General features: G+C 40.0%; 2 protein-coding genes and 1 long non-coding RNA gene across 5 annotated transcripts in view; 2 read left to right on the forward strand and 1 right to left on the reverse strand.

The window, feature by feature from the left end:
• Positions 1-1,164: 1,164 nt before the first annotated feature.
• Positions 1,165-4,899, reverse strand: cplx4c (complexin 4c; the record flags this gene model as incomplete). The annotated part of the gene is made up of 3 exons (XM_084056803.1): positions 1,165-1,419; positions 1,718-1,805; positions 4,742-4,899. The coding sequence occupies 3 exons, from the start codon at positions 4,897-4,899 to the stop codon at positions 1,165-1,167; spliced, it is 501 nt and encodes a 166-aa protein (XP_083912929.1).
• Positions 4,900-9,342: 4,443 nt separating this feature from the next.
• On the forward strand, positions 9,343-12,903 carry LOC311045456. Of its 2 annotated transcripts, none has more exons than XR_014600769.1 (7): positions 9,343-9,380; positions 10,671-10,759; positions 10,969-11,100; positions 11,466-11,561; positions 11,777-11,978; positions 12,190-12,386; positions 12,600-12,903. It is a non-coding gene; the product is annotated as an uncharacterized lncRNA (long non-coding RNA). The 2 variants fall into 2 exon arrangements; XR_014600770.1 differs by having other exon boundaries at positions 12,190-12,375.
• Positions 12,904-15,818: 2,915 nt separating this feature from the next.
• The window catches only part of LOC311046110 (caytaxin-like), a 14,446-nt gene continuing 9,968 nt past the window's right edge, over positions 15,819-20,296 (forward strand). The window contains exons 1-3 of one of the 2 annotated variants that reach the window (XM_084058245.1): positions 15,819-16,216; positions 16,384-16,615; positions 19,618-19,723. In XM_084058245.1, the coding sequence (XP_083914371.1) occupies positions 19,644-19,723 (80 nt within the window). In that variant the 5' untranslated portion in view covers positions 15,819-16,216; positions 16,384-16,615; positions 19,618-19,643. Of the gene's footprint in view, positions 16,616-19,617; positions 19,724-20,296 lie in introns of both variants that reach the window. The other variant, XM_084058244.1, reaches the window with a different exon arrangement.

Genomic DNA, 20,296 nt, shown 5'->3' on the forward strand with positions numbered 1-20,296 from the left:
TCCCATGATCCTATTAAAAGGAAAGCAGCTAACGTTTCAAGGAGCTGTGTCAGCTTACAGGGAGGGAAGGGGGAGGGGCTTCAGCAGGGGCCTGACAGCGTTGGAGGAAAGGGAGGGTGAAAAGGCTGAGAGACTTGTCATGTGTCCAACCTGAGCTGAGGTTTCAGAAAATAGCCTTCACTATTACAGTTTGTACTTGTTGATATGTTCAAATCCTCCTTCCTGTCTTTGAATGCTCTTTGTGACCTAGTTCCTGAGATAATCTACCTAAAGGGTGTCTCTGACGGTCTGTCTGTGTTTATTTGTTTCCTGGACGTATTCCAGTTAACTGGAGATAAGATCCTGTTAGAGGAAATGCAGAAAGGTCCCCATCTTTGAAGACCCTATTGCTATAACAAGTCCTAATTTGTTTGATTACCTTTTAATCCCACGTTTTCAGGCTGAGCTTTTAATCTTTTCATTTGTCACAACATTCAAATAGTTAACTCTTATCCACTTTGCCTAGATTTGATCCATGCTTGTACAAAATGGCCTCGCCTGACCTACGGTTCATGGTTCCTTCATTAACAGTCTAATTCAATTACTTAATGTGGCAATAGCTGTCAGACCAGTTAATTGCTAACCTTTTACCTTGTAAACAAAGCTGATTCTCCACACAAAAAGAATGGCTTGTAATCAAAGAGTCTTTTTACTATTTGTAACAGATTAAAATACATTTTTCACATACAAATTCCTTGACTTTTCAAAATAGGGTTTCTTTGTGTATAAATACAGTGTGGTGCATAGTATCAAATGACCAATGGCCCTTATAACTATATTAACTCATAATGGTAAACCTACACAAGCATGAAATTAAGCATCATACTAAATGACACCTCAAAAGAATATTTCGGTTTTGTTACGTATCTTTAGCAGTTACCACTGATGAACAATCATTGCCTAAGGTTTCAGTCATACAGCAAATTTCACACTTCCTCCTTCACACCCTCCCCAGGTCAAGAGTGAGGGGGAGGACAACTGACAATGATTAAACTGGGGGGGAATGTCATTACACGCAGTGTATAGTGCACCAAAAATAGCAGATCCATAAGCTCACTACAAGCATTGTGAACTTAGATGGGCTATTTTCAGCACACGACAAAGTATAAATCAAACTTTAGGTGTTCACATAATGGAACACTTCTCCTCAGCAGCCGTCTTCACCTCCGTCATCGTGGTTTGAGCTTTGGTTTTCATTTCATTTGCATCCATGTTCGTTAACTTGGATTTAATTGCATCCACATCCATGTTTTGTATATTGACAAAAAGTGACTCATTTTTCACTTCATCTTGAATATCATCATCCACCATCTTTAAGAGCTCCTCCGGGACATCAATGTCATCCCCAGCCATATTAACTGTTGCTTCATCATCAGCATTCTGTGTGAGAAGAGAAGAAAGCCGCATAAACAACAAACAGTAAAAAAAAAAGAAAAGAAAAGAAAAGCCAAATGGATAATCACAAAAAAGCCAAAGGCTTGTTTCCGTTGTGGTCCATAAATATTCAAACATTAGACAAACAACGGTACAATGGACAACGCTACAAGAAATACATACAATATGCAGTCTAAACAATTCATGATGATAACTTTAAAAATGAGTGAGTTGTTTGTAACCCTGGGTCTATAGAATCTTATTGTTTATGGCAGTCATGGCTTGAATGGGTCGTGTTCCTTACCTCTGGTAGTCTGTATTTGTCCCTGAGTATCACCCTTAGATTGGCTCTTTCAGCCTTCTTTATGCCAAACTCCTTGTCACGTTCAACCCTACAGGAGACACATACTGTACATCAACAACAGCATAACAAAGTTGTAATTAAATAGTCCACGGAACCATAACGGTCAAGTTTTACTCTCAGAGTTAAATTAAAGGACCATTTCACCCATTTCAACTTCATATTGGCCCTCTATAATGGTTATTATAATATGGTAGAATGTTTGTCTACTTGTTGGTCTGTGACGTCATCAATAGGGAATCCAAGCTAATAGAAACTACAGGCTTTCTATTCGTGGAAAGTTAGCATGCTATAATAGAAGCCATTGTTATTGCATTAATAAAACATTTAATTAAATTAATTGACCAAACCTGCCTACCGATTATGTCACTGGTAGGCGGGTTTCTGAATTGTCCACAGCCCTACCTCTGAGACACAGACCAAGTGGACAGAAATTGTACCATAATGAGCATCAGTGAGTACCAATTATATGAAGATAGGTGAATATGTTTCTGTATGAACTGTTTGAACCTATTCCTACTTAGGGATCACTGCTTCTTGGAAGTAAACCCTGATAACAGGGTCATGGCAGAAGGAGAATGCATTAAAGGGCTAAAGGTCAGATAAGGGAGCAGGTGGCCATGTGTAAAGCTTTCATTGAAGGTTGGTATCTGATCATTGGCATATTGTCACATTACCGTAATGTTATTAACAAGGTAAAACATTTGACACATTGGGGGAACAAAGTCACAGATCTCCTTTCAACCAAACAATCTCAACTTTGGTAGAACTGGCTATATAGCTGGTCATAAGTCAAAATATTGTCCATCATCTTTCTGTTACTTTTGTACTCTGTGATCAAGGACCCGGCATTAGAAATTTGTTCACTCTGATTGTATGGTGAAACCATCACTTTTAGCACATAGAAATTGCACACAACAAGTCCTGGTATATATTTGGGCAAGTGAAAATGCTGTTATGACAGGTTTGGTATCAGGGGCCAGACAATAGTAGTAATCTAAGAGATTTCCAGAAGCATACAGTTGTGCTGTTTGGAACAGAGGCTGGACAGAGGCTCCCCGTGCACATGTAGGGGGCGGCTGATTTATCCTGTGTGCAGCTGACAACAGGTGTGCAGTCACACCGAGCTCCCAGCTCTGACTCAGGCCAGATGTGACTGTTTAAATCAGCCATCTCCCACCCCACCGCTGTATTCATGTTAGGCTACCTTGACAGTGCTGTACAACAAAAATCAATAGGTCAACAATATCACTATATCAGTTTCAGTACCACCACCAGTGCCACCACTGAAACTGATGTAGAAAAAACCTTATCAGGACTTGATGTATTATATATTGGCAGAATTGGCTCAATATATACTAAAAGTGAGATTCTCAGAGCGCAGGAACAACAGTTTGGACTTACTACATATATCATGGCCAGGCAGTTACAAACCAAAGGTTCTGCCAAAGTTGAACATCGCTTTAAGCTCATGTCAACCTAGATGTTTCAACCTAGATGTAGCTAGTGTAGAGATCTCACTTACTGTATCTATCCTGAAGACCCAATCAACCCACTTCTCTGCTCTCTTTTCAGTTTTCACCAAAGAAAAGCACAGAGGGCCTAGCGGTCAAGTAGGGTTTAAGTTCACAGAGAGACCCATATATCCCATGCTTTACTTTACCAGTATACCTTGCAGGGGACGTGAAGCTTCTTTTCAGATAAATTGAAGACAAGAGGCTTCTGCACTGTATTACATTATTTACCATTTCAAATAAAAATACATACACATACATAGCTATGACACACCAACTTAATGTTTTATGCAGTTTCAAGGTTTTCACATTTACAGTAACATAATATCAACCCTCCACTATACCCATCCACTCCACTTGTTTTGACCCCAGGCCAGTTCTTTGACAAACGCGTGTTAGTTTTTAAATGTTCCAGCCAGTCAATAAAGCCATTTCATTTGTTTTGTCAGAAGATTTGCTGAGGAACAATGTTTTTTTCTGATGACATTATTAGTTTTATAGTGCGCTGTCTGAGAGAACAGTAGCAGTCAGGAAGAGAGCCCTGAATAGTTTTAGGATGCGCAGACAATAATCTGCTCAGGATATTTTCAGAGCCAGAGACAATAAACCTCCCCCTAAAGCTAGCAGCTAAGCCATACTGCCTTCCTCTGACGTTTCAGAAACACGTCAGAGGAAGCCAAACATTAGTATACTGTAGTATTGCTAACCTACTGACTTACTTTACTTATTGCTAACCTACAACAGTTGGCTACACATAATCTTTTGAGAAGTCTATTTATTCCCACAAACGCTACACCCACCTGATATGGAATCATGTAATAGGCCTATACATTGGAATACCTTGGATTACTGAATGGTTGGTCTTCTTTGCAAAATACTGTGCAATTCAAGTGAATTTTCCCCACCTAATGTTTCATTGTGATCTCTGAGTCCCCCTTGTAGTTCAGGCAATATTTTGAGTCAACTCAATAAATGGAGTTATGTTTCTATACAGTGCTGACCTGTATTCTTGGCATATGTGATGATGGTTTTCTCAAGGCTTGTGCTGTAGGATGTGCTGCAGAGCTATTTGTCCTGGGAGCCTTAGAGGCTTATTTCACCCACTAATCCCTTATTGTTGTAGGTCTGTCATATCACTTCTCTATATAACGGCAACTTTTATGAAATGCTAGAGCATTATGGTCAAGTCCGTAAGTCACTTAACACCATTGTGTTTATATGTCACAGTATTTAGTTGTTTATTGTAGGTTCAGTATTTCCATTCCAGGTTTTAGGTGTGTGAGTTCAACACAAGTTACGGGATTGATTTTAATTACAGTAACAGTTATATATCTTATTCCAACAGTTGGACCTCCGGTCAAGCATGTACTCGATCCACATCCGTCACAACAATTTAATATTCCTTGGGAGTGTTCCCAGTCCTAATGTCTTAGGAAATATGAGATTTACTCACTTCTCCTCCATCTGTTGTTGTTGTAGTGCCTCAAACTCTTCCCTGGACATGCCTGCTTTTGCCGCAGGGCTCCCCTCACCAGCTTCAGAACTTTCACCTGCTCCACCCGTCATGTTCTTTATCTTATCGCCCAGCATTTGCTTCACAAGGAATGCCATGGCTATAGTTCTCCTGGATGTGAATCAGTCCAAGGGGGTGGCAGCGAGGCCCTGGAAAGGAACACAGTCACCCACAAAGGAAAACCTTGGTCAAGTTTAAATGCAGCCAAAGTAATATCAGCATATGAATAAGAGCTGCCGTCTTTGGTGACTTTCTAAATCGAAACCTCTGGCCACTGACTGATATGATAATGGGATATGAGTATCAATGTGTTATGACTGGGCTCAAGAGCTTAGCTCATAATGGCCAGCCTACTAACAATGCTCTTCGCCTTGGCACACAAGGCACACACATGTAAGCTATTGGCTACCCAAGTTAACAAACTATTGCTTCTAACCTCTAAACGGTAGGGGCCAGTAGCTATATGTGGGATTCAATAAGGAAAATCCCCAGGGTTGGAATTAAACCAAATTGTAATATAATACTTTTTCTGTTTGTATGATACTACAGTATGTAATCAGATTGGTTTGCGTATTCTGGTCATGTAGGCACATACAGGGCACAATGTGTGACAGCAACGCTGCAGTGGTTAGGGAAAGTACAGTATCTGATGCTTGCTGGTACAGTGCATCTATTGGCCACCCATCCCCAGCCACTCACCACTTGTGATAAAGCACTTTAGGGTTACTTTAAGGTACTTTACACCACTCTGATTGGACCTCCACCGTATCCAATTCATATATTCATATATATATATATTCATATTTAAGTATAAAATAGGTTCATCCACTTAAAGGACGACTTCACCGTTTTTCAACCTATCTTCATATAATTGGTCCTCACTAATACTCATGATAAAAGGGTACCATTTTTTTCTACTCGGTCTGTGTCTCATAGGAGGGCTGTGGACAGTCCAGAAACCCGTCTACCAGTGACATCATCGTTAGGCATGATTTTTTTTCCCAACAAGATTTCACATTTTTTATTTAGATTTTTATTAACACGAGAACAATGGCTTCTTTTATTGCATTGCAACTTTCCAGGAATCGAAAGCCTGCAGTTTCTGTTAGCTTGGATTCCCCATTGATGATGTCACTGGTAGACGGGACTCTGAACTGTCCACAGCCCTCCTCTGAGACACAGACAGAGTAGAAAGAATTGTACCATTTTATCCTGAGTATTAGTGAGGAGGACCAATTATATGAAGATAGGTTGAAAATCGGTGAAGTCATCCTTTAAGCTCTAGCCCTATTTTAAAGGGCTTAAGCGGTTATCACAATTATTTATCATTTTTGAAAATCTTCGGCTATAATGACATGCCGAAAATGGGGACGTCAGGTTGAAAGTGGTAAAGCATCCCAGTCTACAGCATGCTGTTGCTGGCCGACTCCCTTTCCTCTACATCCAAGGATTAGTGAAATTCTGGCATGCCAGGCTTTTGCCACCTTGGTGACCGCTGACCTGAAGGGGCCGCTCTCTAGTGGATTTTAGCCTCTCTAGTGTATTAAGCTCGTAAGATTTGAGATCATCTTATTAGACTGAATCTGTTCAAATGATTTTCCTTTCCTCTGTGGAATGAAGCCAGATTGTGTAGAAGGGATCAGTTTGTACAGTATGTTTAAAAAGTGTCATGGGGTAAATAAATGAGAATGAGGTTGACAAAGTCATCAGCCGCATAACCAAAGGAACTGTAATTGTACAAGAAGACATGCATTAACATTTTATTTTTCAATGTGCTAATATACAAATGAACATATGGTGGCATATTGGTATTGCAGTGATATTATATTTAAACATCATCAGGGGAGTATAATGACAAATATTGTTTGGGGAGATTTGAAGTGTTTCATACCAAAACATATCCATTTGAGAACTATAAAGAAACTACTTGAAGGACATTGTGACAGGCTCAATGGTGGTGGACAGACAACAGAACTTGGATACTTAATTCACTGACTTATTTTCAGAGCTTTACAAAATCATCATGTGCTGCTTGCCATGCCATGGTCTAAACTGGAACTGAAACTGCAGAAGCTGCACTGCTACACAGGATACTGATACATGAGAACAGATGTAATGGACTGTCTGGACGTTGTGGTGGCTGATTTATCCTGTGATGCATCGATGACGAAGCACAACAGGTGTGTAGTCACACCCAGCTCAGTGTCTAATTGTCACTCACTCTACACTGCAGCCATCATTCAATATTGAGAATCTGTTCTGTAAAAGAGAGATCATTTTTTGATCCATAGGGCCCAACTTACAGTATACGTAATGTGCTCTCCCATGGTTAAAGTAATACATCTTTTCAGCACTGACTCAGTCATGTTTTGGGTGAACTACTCCTTTAAGTTCCACGACACATACACACAAGGCTCTTCACTTACACCTTTCCAAAACTGCCACCTATTGCTGTTTTTACTGTAGGCCTAGCTGCCTAGATATGTATGTATGTATGTCCTCTCAAAAGTAGACCAATCACAGCCCAAGTCGCTACATGCATGATGTCACAAAACAGAAGCCCATTTTCATTTGGCCAAATGAGGCATAAACCATCTTCACACATGGGCAGCCAACCTATATAGTGCAGCTTCACCATTGGACACTGCATTGTGATTTGTGTGACTTTGTTCACAAACTGCACTCATTATAAGTTGTAACTTGCCATCAAGAGTTCATGATAGGAGATGTCGTTATTATAAACTATTATGTTTTGTTTTGTTTTGTTTTTTCTACATGATAATTGGATTTCATATTTATTTATTTATTTCAAACTTTTATTGGAATTCTTAGTAAAATGATAAACAAATCAGAGTATAAACAACTACAAAATATAAAACAAGAAAAGACAATGACAAACAATTTGTTATACAGATACAAAAAAAAACAACAACAGAACAACAACACACTCTTGCTCTCATACTATCCCTGCACAGATCTTTTTTGTAAAAGATGATTTCATATTTATTTACATTGATTGCAGTTAGCAGATACTCTTATCCAGAGTGACTCGCCAAACTATTAAATTAGATCCACAGCACTTCCAGATATTCACAATACTATTCTTCCTGTCCCTATAATATGAATGCATAAAAATAAATAAAAGGAAGGTAAAGTAAAGTAATCTAAATTAGCCAAGCAGAAAGAGCGGTTGCTATTGTGCACTGTCTGGACTGAAATGTGATGTGGAAGGGTGATCTTGAAAACCTTTGGGAATGTCACACGTCACTGGGTCAGGTTAAGGGTGACAGCGGGACATGCTGTCTCGGGGGCAAAAACAGGGATCATTCAATTGAAAGAAAAGAATTGAATAAAAAATTAAGTTAGCATAACATTTTAAAAGAAAAAGGAATATAGCCTACGTGTGTGTGTGTGTGTGTGTGTGTGTGTGTGTGTGTGTGTGTGTGTGTGTGTGTGTGTGTGTGTGTGTGGAGAGAATATACAGTTATTAAATCATTCAACATAATGTGATGGCTAGATAGTTTAGGTACACTGCTGTCTAGAAGGACAATGCGCTACTTGTGGCACAGGCTTTACATGGGGGTTAACTAGGGCTAATCCCAGGCAAGCCATATGTATTGTATATAATCTGTAAGTAGTATCAATTGTATGTATTTGAAGTAATTGTGTAGAAGACTGTAGAGGCACAAATTCTGCAAGTTGGGGGGGGGGGGGTCATCTGACGGCCTATGTTTATTCTAATAATATGCATATTTCTGGTACAATAAGGCACATTCATTGACATTTTTGTGCTGTTGAAATGCAGGGTGAATGGGTGATTCTTGAACATTCTGGACGTAACTGGAGAAGATTTTGATAATACACTGAGGGAAGAACTTAAATGAACTCAGAAAAAAAAAGAGGTCTGGCTTATAATGGGATGGATGGGTGGACGGACAGTGACACTGTAAAGTTTGCACTGTGAAAAGCTGTCATAATCCAGTAGATGGCGGTAACGCAACGATTATGTATGACAACCACCATAAAACTGAAGTAAGAAGAAGAAAAGTTCACTTCAAACTAGTGTTGCCATGTCCGCTTATTATAAGCGACTTTGATCTTGTTTTTCTGTAAGGTTGCTTGTAAAGTACGTTTTTTTGGGCTTGTTCCTTATTTGGGCTTGTTTGGGATTATTATTATTCAAACCAGTGGTTCTCAAATATTTTCATGTCATGGACCCCAAAATTAATATGTATAGTATTTGTCCCCAAACCCCCATCTGAAAATGTTTTGTGCCAGATTTGTGTTGTTCGAATGTTTCAAAAATCTTCCAAATAGTCATATATTCCACATTTTATTTCAAGCTCAATAAAAAAAAAGAAAAAAGAGCTCGTAGATTGGCTATATTCAAAAAGCCAATGCATAAATAATAGGTTTAAAGTGCTCATGTGCTGTGCACCGAGTCGCTTCTTTTGGGCTTGTTTTCATAGACCTAGTTGCTTATTTCTCTCGCAATGTCTGGCAACGCTGCTTCAAACTTCCCATTAACCCTTACGGTTCTTCTACCTCGTTCTTTCCATCAGCGCTGCTCGTCAGAATGGTACGTGTGTTTAGTAGAGAATCTTTATCCATCATTATCACATTCATGTGTTCATATTACAAATACATGATGAATCATCATAGTTGTCCATGCTTTTCTTTACTGTAAGACATAATTGATGCTAAAATCGCTCTTTATTTGATGACTTTTCGTTTTTCAATGTCATTGTCTTGTTTAGGTTGCCTTGCCTGTATATTTATGTATGAGCACAATGTTGAACTATCTATGCTGTATGAAATGATCTGGCTGTGAGTCGTAATGATGACAGTGTTGAGTTCACTAGATCACAGGCATTAGAACACAGCAGCAGACTGCAATAGCTTGGTCTAGCTATGTGGCTAATGGTAGCATCAACCCACGTTGGTTAGACCTCACGTGTGCAACCACAGTGGTGGAAAAAGTACTCACATTTCTTAAGTTAAAGTATAGTAAGAAAAGGATCAATACTGCAATGTAAGAATACTCTTGTTACAAGTAAAGTCCGGAATTAAAAAAATACTTGAGTAAAAGTACTAAAGTATTGTTATAATAATGTACTTAGAGTGCCAAAAGTAGAAAGTACTCATGCAGAATGTCCTGTTTCGCAACCTTTCAAACGTATAAAAAATCTTTTGAAAATAACAGATCTGGAAGCTCACCATGTATCGCATCGGGACGCATTGTGAGCTTTTATATCGGCTATTTTCAAATGGTCTAAATGTATGTAGGGCTGAAGTGGTTAATGTACGTTTTGTTTTGTAATCAATCTACAAAGAAACTACAGATTTCAAATAATTATAGTGGAGTCAAAGTTTAGATTTTTTTTAGAGAAAAAGTTAAATTGCAAGTACAGTACTTCAATAAATGTACTTATAGTTACTTTACACCGCTGGACCCCCAAAATACTGTGTGCCAGAGAGGGACCCCATACAAGATTTGTTAAAATGTTTTTTTAAAACCTTTTTTCCCAAGATTGTGAAAATGGCAGATCTATCTTAACTGTTCAAGTAACAGATGTATGTTGGGTTAAAGTGGTGCAACTAATTTGAATGTTAAATCATTTTGCTGGGGACCCCCTGGAACCCCCTTGAGGACCCCTGGGGGTTCCCAGACCCCACTTTGAGAACCACTGTTATACAGTACATGATAAATGCTTGAGTGACATGATGACTTTAATGGAATCCGATGTAAATATGCGGATAACACCTTGGAGAACTGATTGCTCAAGCATACATTTGAGCTGTTGATTACAGCTGCCATTAAGGACATTTTCCTCATGTAAAACTACTCTATTCCTTTTGCCCCATGCAGGTATTTCGAGGGACTACTGGGAAACTCGAGCCCTACCACAAGAAGAGGAAGTATGAAGTCAACTTGGCCACCCTACTGCACCCACAAAGGTGAGCAATACATCAGACCTGAATGAAGGTATCTTAAGAATTGCAGAGCTACATGACTTTTCTGTGAGGATAACCTTGTCCAGTTCTGCTACTGAGTGCAAGTGATGACAATTGAGACTCTGAGATATAACAGTCCTGCAATTGCATTGTTAAATGTATCCTCTATTTGTATTGCTTATATGCTAATATGCTGGATCATTTGTCCACAGGCTGCACGCCAAAACCAGGATCACGGATGTGGTCTACAACACCTGCAACAATGGGCTGTGCTGGTTCAGGGTGTAGAATTCACTAACCCTGGACCAGAGGTACAACTTGGGAGCCCTCCTGCAAACACAAAGGTGAGCAAAACATATGCTCATCTGTTGAAATGACCCTCAATTTGATGAAAAAATATTAAAATGTAATAAAAGCTACCAAGGAAGTGAAAAAATTCAAGACTTAAGCTCAGATCCACCTTTAATGAAAAAAAAAGTATTTATGCTTCATCCTTCGGTCATCTGAGCATGAATGTGACATGTGGGTGATGAAAATATGACCTTAGGTAGGTTGATGTTTGACCGTTTTGGTTTAACGTTTTTGACCTACCCATGTTAGGATTTGTCATAGTTACTCTGACACGTTAACACATGTGCTGTTAATCCATCAACCATTGAGCAGACAACTTTGTTTGACTGCATGCTGAATTGAGAACATTTTCTCCTAGGTCGGACCTGGCCGTATCCATAGTGAGGGTTCACGGTGGTAACGAGGAGTACCGTGCCCTGAGGTTGGATGTTGGCAACTTTTCATGGTGCTCTGAGTAAGTTTTTCAATGTCTCATCATGAAGTCCATTTCAAAGATGCAGGAGGAGTACATGTCTTTCTATGAGGATAACCATGTCCAGTTCTGCTACTGAGTGCAAGTGATGACAATTGAGACTCTGAGATAGAACTCCTGCAAATAATTTAATTGTTAAATGTATTCTATATTTTTATTGCCTTTTTATGCTAATAAGCTGGTTCATTTGTCCACAGACTGCATGCCAAAACCAGGATACTTGAAGTGGTTTACAACACCTCCAACAATGAGTTGGTAAGAACCAAGACTTAAGAACAGCATCATCCTTATGTTGACATTCTGGACCTTTCCGTATCGATACAGTGATGGTTCACGGTGGAAACGAGGAGTACCGTGCCCTGAAGTTGGATGTTGGCAACCTTTCGTGTTGCTCTGAGTGTAAGTTTTAATGTCGCATCATGAAGTCTATTTCAAAGATGCAGGAGTGCATGTCTTTCTATGAGGATAACCATGTCCAGTTCTGCTACTGAATGCAAGTGATGACAATTGAGACTCTGAGATAGAACTCCTGCAAATAATTTCATCGTTAAATGTATTCTATATTTTTATTGCCATTTTTATGCTAATAAGCTGGTTCATTTGTCCACAGGCTGCATGCCAAAACCAGGATCACTGATGTGGTTTACAACACCTCCAACAATGAGTTGGTGAGAACCAAGACTGAAGATCTGTATCATCCCTATGTTGACAGCCTGGACATGGCCGTATCCATACAGTGAGGGTTCACACGTTGGAAACGAGGAGTACCGTGCCCTGATGTTGATAACTTTTTGTGGTGCTCTGAGTGTAAGTCTTTCTGTGTCGCATCATGAAGTCAATTTCAAAGATGCAGGAGTGCATGTCTTTCAATGAGGATAACCATGTCCAGTTCTGCTACTGAGTGCAAGTGATGACAATTGAGACTCTGAGATAGAACTTCTGCAAATAATTACATTGTTAAATGTATTCTGGATTTTTATTGCCTTTTTTATGCTAATAAGCTGATTTGTTTGTCCATAGGCTGCACGACAAAATCGGGATCGCTGATGTGGTTTTACAAAACTAACAATGAGCTGGTGTGAACCAAGACCGAAGAAATGCATCATCCTATGTTGACAGCCTTGCCATTCAGGCAGGGTGCCAGTATCTCTTTTGAAAACGCGTTTGTATATAGGATTGTTTTATGGGCTGACTACAAATGCTGTTTTTATGTTTTCTTACTTTTAATTTTTTCCCCAATTTTTTTCTCTTGTCTCTAATGTTTGCTGTTTTTAACATGTAAAGCACTTTGTAACTATGTTTGGAAAAGCGCTATACAAATAAAATTCATTCATATCAATGAATTGCCTTTTCAACTTTTTTTCCTTACTCTGGATAGACGCTGCTTATACTCTACCAGTAACATATGAGATGCAGGTTATAATGGGTGAAAAGCAATTAAAAAAACAAGCATTTGATAGTGTATGGTGAATTTGTCACTTTCTTTGAAAAATAATATATTATGAAATGGTAAACGACTGAACATTACAAAGTTGAGACTACTACGTGTCTATCATTGAGAAATAAATCAAATCTGAAGCTTTTTTTGCATCATTTGTATTTGATGTATAACACTTGGTGAGTACGGTTTATGCTTGTTTAAGGCAAGAAATGTTTCATTTTAAACGTATAAGAAAAGCATCACATTTGTTTGAGTACTGCATTTTCATCTGAGTAATCGCGTACGATTATTTACAACTACCAAGGTTCATGTAGGAAACCTGTTAATTAGATTAGGTTAATGACGATACTTAAACTCCAAACCATAGATATTGCAATACTAAAGGCTATTTACGTAAAGAATAAAGCATCAGCCTTACAGCGTTCATAAATCATTCTTGGTTGAGGCATGAAATTGCTTGCCATGAAATCTTGTCATTCAACCCTTTGGGTGCGCAGGGTATGAAATGTGTATTTCCAATATCTTATTTAAAATTTGTTCTGTATATCGTCTTGGAAGTTGGAACTTTCAATCCCTCATAAATTGAAAATGGAGATTTCATGTCAACCTGATTTTTTAATTTCTCTGAATAGAACTTTTATGTTCACTTTGTTTTGATGTGACCTCTTTCCAATGTGCACCAAACCACATGGGACCTTTATCATAAATAACACAAGAACTGTATGAAGTTATGACTTCCTTAATGATGCAAGGTTTATAGACAGGAGTGTAAATTAAGAACATCACAGACTAGGCTAATCTTTAGTATTTTTTTTTTTTAACAAATCATCTCTGGGTTCAAGGTTAACTGATATTTGTTGCATCCCATATAGCCCTACAGGTATACAAGAGTACATTTATCTTAGTTTCAGCTCTTCATTATAGCAAGAAATATTGATACAGAAAGTAAAAGATACATATACATATTTGAGGTGCCTTTGTTAGATTTAAAGTCATGTTAATGCTGCTTCTACCCACTGATGAGGTAACCTGTGCAGAAACCTTTTAAGTTGTGTCAATGCTAAATAAACCAGTTTGACCTTTAAGTTATCTTATTTAACCAGCAGGCAAAAATATCAATATACAGCTATATTTGAAGATGTGCCCCTTCATCTTTTAAAATAGTGTTCTCAATGGGAGACAAAGATTTGCAAAACATATGGTGAAAGTTCTGTCCATTGTAGCGGTCCTAGCCGTGCATCCGGTGGTAAAAAGACAACTCATGCGTGTTCTCTACTACCATCTAGTGTAAGGTAAGTTAACATGCAAAAAGGAAATGTTGCAGTGACCTAATTATTATGGTTGAGGCCGGGGGATCTCCAGTAAGTGCTGAGGGATAGAAAATAAAATACAAATCGAAACAATTCCATTTAATAATACCTCACAAACATTTTAACAATCCATAGAGGGTGCAGAATCTGCAGATAGAGGCTCGCTGCTGCACAGCAATTCTACATGGAAATGTAATCATCCCTTTTACATGTGTTTCCTTATTATGTCTATAAAATGATTGTCAAGCATGGCATCTGTAGGTGCCACTGGCACACCATAAGACCTGAGTGGTAGCCTATCTGTCCTACTGGCACCTGCCATTACACCAGGGGTTTTCAACATGTTTCATGCCACGGACCCCCAAGTTGACTTTCATTACCCCTTGGACCCCTAGTTCAAATTATTCTGGGCTACTTCAGGGGTCTTCAACATTTTTCAGGCCACAGACCCCTTAGCTGAGAGAGAGATGAAGCAGGGACCCCCATTTCATATTTGTGTTGCAGATTAAACTTGTTCATACTGTAGCTAGCAACAGCAAGATTTGTGTTATTTTTTTACACATTATCAATTAATGAGTATGATTAATGAGAATACAAATGTCATACATAATAATTAGGCATGAGAAATAGATTCATAGAGGTTATATTGTTAGAGTAGTCCTCTTTTTTGTAATTAAAGTTGAATATAGTTTACTACTCCTCAATTGGCTGGGAACCCCCTGAAGCCTGTTCAAGGACCCCTGGGGGTCTCTGGACACCACTTTGCAAAACATTGGTATAGGTATTTGGCATCTGCCAGGTGTTACTGGGAGCCCACAGGCCAGGAGTGACATCTGTATAGTAGTTCTCCTTTAGGAGTAAGAACTTTACTCATATTGTAACTCACTTGTAGACATTATTCAATCAATCAATATATTTACTAAGCAAGTTCTTGTTGATCTGGTGTATGAAAAAGAGGTGTCTTAAACATCTGTCATAAAATGGAATATCCTATACCAGCCTTAAAGATTCACAGTGAAACAAATGGTTTTTCGCAACCATGCATGAGTCTGGGCCTGTTGAGGCATTTCCGAGTGTTCAAAGTAGTGTTATAAATAGAACACTGTAAGCACACCTTAAGAAGCAATTCAGCCAAGCAGCCAATAGTGAGAGGGGAGCAGACAGGCTGCCTCTCTGGGGGAGTACAGTGCCAGAGGGATGCTACTCTGTATTTACTGACACAGGCCAGGGCTTAGTACAGCTGTGTGTGTGTGTGTGTGTGTGTGTGTGTGTGTGTGTGTGTGTGTGTGTGTGTGTGAGAGAGAGAGAGAGAGAGAGAGAGAGAGAGAGAGGGGAGGGGGATGGGGACCACCAGTGGGATGGAAGCATCACAGTCACAGAGTAAGAGAAGGGAGGGATTTATTCAGAGGAGGAGTTTATCAAGAGCGAGAGCGCTTAAAAGAGATGGGGGAGGAAATGAGAGAGAGAGAGAGAGAGAGAGAGAGAGAGAGAGAGAGAGGGTAAGCGTGAGAGAGTAAGAGAGAAGGGAGAGAGAGATGCTGTTGCCAGGGAACAGCGGTGCAATAGAGGTGTCCATCTTTGACAGCTTGTGAGCGATAAACACAATATCACACTGTGACTCCACTTTCGAAATGGACCTCGAGACAGGAAAACAGCTGATCAGGACATGAGGGTATGTGCACTTTTTCACTCAGCCGAAAAGAGAGAGATCCACGGAGAAGGTAGGCAGGTGTTTACATTACATAACCGCCACAACACAGCTTCCATCATAATGACGTCACCACAGCAGGATTAAAACCTGGGGGCATTAGAACTGGTGAACAGCGAAGAGGAGAGGAGCAGAGGGGAGGTGGATTCACAGAGCTCCTGGCAGAGAAACAAAACAGGTGATTCTAAATGTGTGGGGCTGACGATGACCTTTTATCCAAAAGAAACAGTATGAAACTCAACTGACTGACTGAGGACCACTGAGGTACACATAAGGATGGGAGCAGGATGGTGGTGCGTGATGTTGTGTGACTATCCAAGCTCTCTCACCCGTTCTTTGCCCCAGACTGCCTCTCAGCTTCTGTCAGCAGCAACATCACCAGCGTTCTCTCAGCAAACAGCTGACTGAAAACCCCACCAGCGCTGATTCCCACGCGCCTGCCTCACCTGCACATGTCACCAAGGATGGCCCTCGCTCCTGGACACCTCTAAGGAAGAGGTCCAAAGAAAAGAGGAAAAGAGGAGGCAACACAAAGACAAAGATAAACATTTGGCAAAAGGAGAAGACTTCTTTGAAGGTGAGCGTCTTGCTGTGATGTCTATTGTCTAACATTTCGTTGGGTTCTTGGGTGATGAAGTCCTTTCTCTGCTGTGCTCCATGGCAGACTGACTAGACAATGCACTCAGCAGAGCACTGCTTCAATTGACTACTCAATGACATTAAATGCTCCATTTCATTCTGCTAATGCGATTCAAGATTTGCCAACACAATGTCTTTCTCCATCCATCAAACATTGAATGGATGGTCCTTGTGTTATATGAGGTACTCTCTCTCTCTCTCTCTCTCTCTCTCTCTCTCTCTCTCTCTCTCTCTCTCTCTCTCTCACTCTCACACACCGCGCGCGCACGCACACACACACACACACACACACACACACACACACACACACACACACACACACACACACACACACACACACACACACACACACACACACACACACACACACACACACCTTAATAATGGAAACCTATGCTCATAACAAGTGAAACACGTCATCCCTTGTCCTTAATTGAAAATGCATCATTGTCAGTGTGGTGATTGCACCTTTTTCACTCAGTAGCTGGTATTAGTTAGGGGAGGACAGGTACCTAATTGTTTTCTAGTCACTGTTGAGTAAACGGGGTCAATGAAGTACATTTTTAAAAAAAACAGTTTTATCAGTTTCATTAACCACTTAAACCCACATTGTGAGCTTGTAGATCAGCTATTTTCAGCAAAGATATTTAATCTATAGATCAAAAACAGAAAATACACTGGTATAGAGCCCTGAGGGACTCCGGTCAGTGTATAGGGTTTAAGTGGTTAAGAAAACTAAAAATCACGCTCCGCCCCATCTCTGAGATAAAATGTTTCACTCTAAGTTTGCTAGACAGAGTTAACTTGGGGGAATAGAGTGAAGGATGTGTTTAGTAGAACCGGCCCGCCATCTGGACATAAATCCCACGCAAACGTTGCTTCTGTGTACATCAGTCAGTAATACACTATATGAGCAGCTGGCGCTCTGGCAAATGACATCTGTGCTGATAACAAAGCATACACGCGCTAATCTTGTGTTTCTGTGTGAATTTTCTAGTTTGTTCTCAGCCAGTCACACGATTAGCGGGGTTAATGAAGTTTACGGTATCATGAGCTTAGAATTATACGCTTCCCTCTGTGCATGTTGATTAGATTTGAGATGCTTATGGTCATGTATTCGCATCCCACGCAGCAAAATTGATCTCATGTTTTTTCTTAACTAGAATATTTTAAAGTTCAGTTTCACTTACACTTCATGGACCCGCATGAACAATTACTGTGCAAAACAAGCTGGAAATAATTGGAGAACACTATAACACACAACTTGAAAAATGTAATAATACAGCAATAATAAAGACAACAAATAATGCCCACAACTGCTGCAGCTGTTGCAAGTGGCCTCTTTGAAGACCTATATTATTCTGCATGACTGAATGTCTCTTTACCCCACATAAGAAGGACTCTTATAATTACAAGGTCATGACTTTGAACAGTGAGTCTTTTGACGCAGACTGGACATGATGTAGCTCAAGAAACGATCTTGATTCTTGCATACCGGTATCTACAATACAGTACATCCCTCTCTTGCTCCACATTTAACAGTGAAAGCATAGGATGCGTTATGGTGTGCTCATGTAGAAATCTCTCAAAGTGTAAACTGAGATACTTCACTTAGTAACAGAGGAGATGAGAATTCCCCTTGATGGATCTTTTTCATAACAAAAAGTTCTATTTCATCATATTGCTCTTTTTAAAGCCTTGTGAATTAGCAGAACAATCGCATAGAGTCGTACATTGGAAAACATTTCAGACACAATCACCCTCACCGACAACTCTACGGCCCGCTCACCATGTGATCCCTGGTGCAAGTGGCCTTTTAGGCCCCATTTGCTGAATGTCCCGGAAAAATGTGTCTGGCAGTATGAAACATCAGTACCATATCAGTGGACAAATGGACAATGGAAAGATCTGATGTACTGTATGGCTGGACCGTGTGTGTGTGTGTGTGTGTGTGTGTGTGTGTGTGTGTGTGTGTGTGTGTGTGTGTGTGTGTGTGTGTGTGTGTGTGTGTGTGTGTGTGTGTGTGTGTGTGTGTGTGTGTGTGTGTGTGTGTGTGTGTGTGTGTGTGTGTGCGCGCGGGGGTCCCTAGTCTTTCACACACAAGAGATGCATGACTGCTCCTCGTGCCTCGGTGGCCAGCAACACAGAACAGACCACGTGACATGATTTATACCATGTGTTGTTCAGCAAAGAAATGGACTGGCAACAATAAGCGGATATTTCTCTTATTTCTGATTCATTGTTTGGTTATATAATACTGAAAGCTCACGTGATCAGCAACGCTACCACTTATGGACGTTTGGCTCAAAACGTGATGGTTAATAACTTTGTGTCCTTGTGTGGAAGGTGCACGGTAATATCATCAGTGTTCATTTATCTATTTGTGACTGAGAGTGTTAAATTTGTACAAATGTGTACACGCTCAGTTAAATTAAAAACGGATTTTACCGTGTAAACACACTTTTTTTATCATCACAGTCCTTGCCCATAGCAAAACATACACTGGAACATGTTTGTGCAATGCACACTAACCGGTGAAAAAAATTTAAAAGTGTTTTTTTGTTGTTCGTTGTTTGACGAACGTTGGTTTTGTGTTGATTCTCGAGAATTCACCTGTAAAAGATTGTGGTGGTTGTGTTGTGTTCTGCTGCCAGGTGTCTAACGGTTTGAATTTGTATGAAGTTATGAATTACTGAGGGAAAATAGGGTACTTGCCAGGGTCCATTGGTACACTGTTAAATTTAAATTGACAATTTTTGCCCTGTACATCCTCAGCACAACGTCCTGTGATTAATGAAACAAAATCTTAAATAAGTGGTTTTGGGGCAGTGGTTCTGTCTACTGTGTTACAGGATGATGGTTCTGTCTAATGCTTAGACAGAACCATCATCCATGCGTGCGTGCATGTGTTGATATTGATCTGTCCTGTGTCATTCACAGTGAGCTGAAGCCTGTCCTGGCAGAGGATGGGTACAGCAGAGGTCACACTACGCATGGACAACATGGAGGTGAAAGATGAATTCTGGCAGGACGAGGACTTTCCCAGGTATCCCTGTGTGTGTGTGTGTGTGTGTGTGTGTGTGTGTGTGTGTGTGTGTGTGTGTGTGTGTGTGTGTGTGTGTGTGTGTGTGTGTGTGTGTGTGTGTGTGTGTGTGTGTGTGTGTGTGTGTGTGTGTGTGTGTGTGTGTGTGTGTGTGTGTGTACAGTATGTGTGTGCAATATGATTCATGGTTTAGCATCAAACTGCAAAAACGACTTAAGCAAACAATCCAACAATGCTAATCTACAGTAATTTACTCAATTCAGGCGAATGATGCAATCAAAAGGCAGCAGACTTAACATATAGTCATGAATTACACCATCAGGGACAGGGTGTACCATGTCAACTGTGGGGCGGCAGAGACTCAGGAGGTAGAGCGACTCTCTCTACTCAGTTCTATTCCCGGCTCCTCCTGGCTTCATGTCTCTGCTGTCAATACAGTATGCGAATGGGTGAAGGTAACACGCATTGGAAAGTGCTTTGGATAAAGGCGCTTTAAACTGTCTATAATATATATATGCAGAGAAATCAGAGGAAAGATGTGACTCAAACATTCTGTACATTCTGGGCTGAGAATGT

Source organism: Gymnoscopelus microlampas (genome assembly GCF_963454915.1).
Source record: "Gymnoscopelus microlampas genome assembly, chromosome: 5".
Taxonomy (NCBI): Eukaryota; Metazoa; Chordata; class Actinopteri; order Myctophiformes; family Myctophidae; genus Gymnoscopelus; species Gymnoscopelus microlampas.